General features: G+C 45.1%; 1 protein-coding gene across 2 annotated transcripts in view; it reads right to left on the bottom strand.

Moving 5' to 3' along the window:
* Me1 (malic enzyme 1) overlaps window positions 1-2,447 on the bottom strand; it is a 118,877-nt gene extending 116,430 nt beyond the window's left edge. The window contains exon 1 of one of the 2 annotated variants that reach the window (XM_028756186.1): window positions 2,215-2,447. In XM_028756186.1, coding sequence (XP_028612019.1) covers window positions 2,215-2,292 — 78 coding nt within the window. In that variant the 5' untranslated portion in view covers window positions 2,293-2,447. Of the gene's footprint in view, window positions 1-1,747; window positions 1,766-2,214 lie in introns of those variants that run through there. The other variant, XM_028756187.1, reaches the window with a different exon arrangement.
* Between the last annotated feature and the right edge of the window lie 1,985 nt (window positions 2,448-4,432).

The raw sequence follows: 4,432 nt of genomic DNA, 5'->3' as shown, positions 1-4,432 counted from the left end.
CTCTCTCTCTCTCTCTCTCTCTCTCTCTCTCTCTCTCTCTCTCTCTCATGTGGTGGGGGGCACACAGTCACATACAAGTTGTTTATGGGGCCTCTAGTTGTGAGCCGCCTGAGGTGGGTGCTGAGAACTGAACACGTGTCCTCTACAAGAGCAACAAACACTCTTAACCACTGAGCCACTTTCCTCAGCAACAAAAGATGTTTTTATCCATACTTATAGTATGTAGTATGGACAGAATACTAACAAAGTGTGTCTTAGTCACCCAAAGGTAGGATCATAAAACTCTTCCTTAGTGTGGTTAAACAAGCCTTCCTATAGCCGGCTGACAGGCTAGGCTAGGCTGTTAGGAAAAATTTAGAGAGCACTGTTCAGTTTAGTATCCCTTTGGAGACAGGTCATCTCAAAATAAAAAATAAATTAATTAATTAAAAATCCTGTCCTAGTAACAAAGACAGAGGACTCTAGAGTGTATGGCAGATCAAGAAAATCACAGTTACCATCTTTCAGTGATGTTACTTCCACAGGGAATCACACTGACCCCAGGGCTGAGTAAGTAAAGTTCATTCTATTGATTGTCCCAAGAGGGCCCAGATTTGTAATCCAATTGGATTCGCTACAGGTAAAATGTGTGAACACATTAACACTGCACCTTTCTACCTTTGGTATAAGATCTTGTGACAGTGTTATTCTAAAGTTGGTGTCAACTGTTTCAGGTTAGCAAGAGATTCCAAACATAGTGAAGCATACCTTTGCTATGGGATGGCCTGGCCTATCTACCCACTCTTAACAAACTATTCAACCTTGACTTAAGAAAATCAAACAGGTTATACTACTCGTGTGATCTTGTCAAGGCGACCCATAATTTCATCATAAATCAGGGCAGGCAGGTAACACGTGAAAGCCACAAATGGTTTTGTCACACCAAAGTTTACCTTTGTTCTAGTAAAACTAGACCTCGACCTACAGAATAATAAAAAAAAGAAAAAATTCGAACCAGCAATTACATTTATTTTGAGGGAAAAATAAGTAGGAAAACTTAAAAACTATACTATATAACTATAAATATCAAATCATCAAAGATTTGTAGAAGTCACACAAATTACAAACTCAAACTAGCTATAGTGCATAAAATAATCACACGTTAAGTTATTAATAATGAGCACAAGTCACCCGCAACATGACTAGAGAGGAATGCTGAGGTCCACTTCTTAACGAAAAAAGAGGTTCACTAAAGTGATACCCTAAAAGACTTAACAGGCCTCCCTGTTGACACTCATGTTATGCTTTATGTACTAAATAAATAGGAAATCAAATATGCACACACGCGCGTGCACAGGTGGGCTCGCACACGCGCGCGCGCGGGTACATACACACACATACACACACACATACACACACACACCAATCTAATGACCATTCACACTGTAAAATAAGACCTAGTTACTTACAAAAGCAAACTGATGTATTTCTAAGATGTTCTCATTTAGGAGTGATCTTGGGTATAGGGTGGGAGGGGAAGTATCACAGCTTAAGAAAAGGCAACTCTGATTTTGGAGCATACATTGAATTTCCTTGCAATAATAATAATTTTTTTAAAAAAAGAGGGCAGGTTTTAAAAAATTAACTTTCCAAAAGTCAGAATTTAGAAAGATAGATAAATAAATAAATAAATAAATAACTGTACCACCGTATCATGTAAGTTTTCCCACCTAGGCATGTGTGTAGGGTTCAACAAGAAACCACCCACCATGCATCCTCCACCTCTTAATCATGTCACCTCAGAAGCCAAGAGGCCCTGGAGCCCCAACATCTTGTGGATGGAATCCTAGGCACTCAACAGCCCATCTCTGTTCAGGCAGGACCGGTAGGACCACTTCTTCACAGCAGCCTCCAGTCACTGCCAGTCCAGTCACCTGGACCGGGAAGGGACGTCGCGGCTCGGCTGACCTGGCCACCCGCCTGCCACCCTCACGGGAAACGCTCGATTCCCACACTGGTCCACACTGCCCTCCCCGGGATGGGATAAGGGCAGACAAAGAAGTACGGGCCACAAGTTACACCGATCCCCGTGGTCCGGCTTCGGGATGCTGAGGGGCGCGGGCGCCGGCTCCGCAGTGGCCTCCCCGGTGGGACGGTCCCCTCGGTGGGACGCAGGTCCCCGCGGCCCAGCGGCCGGCGGCGGACACAGGGCGGCTCTGGGGACCGCGGGCTCACCTTGTTGAGATGCGGGTTCCGCGTCAGCAGGTAGCCGCGCTGGTGGGTGTGTCGGCGGCGGGGGGCTCGGGGTTCCATGGCCAGCACGGTGGCGGGGCAGACGCGGAGTGCGGCGGGCGGCGGCCGTGCGACGGAAGGCCCCGCGGCCGGGGGCGGGCGTGGGTGGCGAGAGGGGGTGGCGAGGCGGGAGGAGCCCGCGCCTAGCCGCCGCCGCGGCCGGGCGGCCCGCGAGAAGCGCTGAGTCACGGCGGCATCGGCCGAGCCGCCGTGCGAGGAGGCGGGGGCGGGGCGCCGGCCAAGCTGGTGAGCACCGAGCGTGCGACCTGGGCCCCGACGGGTGAGGGGCGGGCCGCCTCGCTTCCTTGGCTCGTCCACTGTCCTCCCCTAACCCCAACGTCCTGGATGCCAGCCATGTCCCCGAGGCCTGATGCAGGAGGGGATCAACTTTGACCCAGAAATCCCAGGCCTCGATGGCACTGAGCGAGCGGGCGCCTGTTTCTGAATAGTATCTGAGGGGCATTTGGTTTGAACGTGGTAAGAGGAAAGGTGTTAGAGGGCGGTCCAGTGAATAGTCCTGCTGAGCTTAAGAACAATCTTCCTGAGCGTTCTGGAAACCAAGATGTTAATTTTTGCAAGTCTATGATTTCTTCTTTGATGAAAGAGGGTCAGGATAAAATAATAATGATAATAATAATGATAATAAAAAGGACTTCCAGTATTGAAACCCTGTGATTGTATTATTGATATTTATACTTGAAGATCCAAGGACTGGAGAAGTCCCATGCCACTCAGGGATGTCTGATTGAAACAACCAAGCAGCCTTCAGACACCAAAGCCCTTTCTTTTCAGTTAAATCGCATGCCCAGATTCTATGGTAGACACTGCAGAACAGTTATGGGGTTATATATTGCCTAGATACCTGTGAAATGATTTCTAATTATTTTACTTGACCTTACCAGTACAGTGTTAGCTTTTAGGCTATGCTTGAATTCAGATGTTTCCTTGGCCTGGTTTTTAAATGATCTAGGCTCAGTTATTTTATAGAGAGCATTATATAAGCATCACACAGTTCTTCAAAAACATTTCTTGCACTTAACATGACACCTTTCATTGTGAATTTTATAACCAATAAATAATTTACCTCATAGCATCTGAGAAGAAGGTGTACTTTACAAAATTCCCTCTCCTAAATTAGATGAGGCACATTACAATTAGAGTGCTTTGTGTGAGGCAAGAACAGTTTAACAGCAGACCTGGAAGATAAAATTTTCCAGGAGAAACAAATTCCAAAAGTTTTAGTAGAATGAAGCTTTAATGACTTAAATTTAGAGATGACACTTGTCCATTCCTATGGGACTTAGGATCTGAAGCACCAAAAACTGATATAGAATAAACCCAAAGAGCATGTGGCCTCTTTCTCCAAGCCAACTTTACAAAGGGATTAGCAGAATCCTCCAGGTCCTGTCAAGCTGCTTTCTCTCACTTGTATGTTTACTCGTTCTCTGACAGTTCCAGTCATCTTGAATGGTGAGCACCCAAGGAGCTATTTTGTACCGTCATATACACTTCCAAAAAATGTCTAGTAAAAGAACCTATTTCCAAAATATTGACTGGACACCAAACTTTTCACTCTTTCTAGTCACTTGTAGAATTAGATTTTATTGCCAGAAACATAGAGAAACAAGTACATAGATTAAAAAAAGAAAATCAACCGTCTTTGCTTTCATTACCTTGTAAGAGGGGTTTCGATGTCACCCTGTAAATAATTGATCATGTAGAGAATGTTAAAAGTGGAGAGAAGGTGCTGAAGAGATATTTCGGCAGTTAAAAACACATGATGCTCTGCTGCAGAGGACCCAAGTCTAGTTCTCAAGGCCCAAGTGGTGTATGGCTTGCAACTAACTACCTGTACCTCCAACTCCAGGCATCTGATACCCTCTTCTGGCCTCCTCAGACAGTCCATTCATGGAGTACAAACACACACACAAAACACACAAACATACAAACGTACATGCATGCATGGGCAAACACTTATATGCAGAAAATAAATCTTAAAAAACAAAAGGAATATTCAAAGTAGAGGCTGGAGATGTGTCTCCTTGGTAAAACACTTGTTTAAGCATGAGTGAGCTTCTTGGTTTCCTTAATGTATTCAAAATGTTTTCTGAATACAGACTATACACTAAACTTCAGGATTACCAGCACATAAAGATTAGCT

This window comes from Grammomys surdaster, unplaced genomic scaffold (genome assembly GCF_004785775.1).
Source record: "Grammomys surdaster isolate TR1022 unplaced genomic scaffold, NIH_TR_1.0 126113, whole genome shotgun sequence".
Taxonomy (NCBI): Eukaryota; Metazoa; Chordata; class Mammalia; order Rodentia; family Muridae; genus Grammomys; species Grammomys surdaster.
Note: the sequence above shows the minus strand (reverse complement) of the source record. Positions and strands in the feature narration are given on the sequence as shown.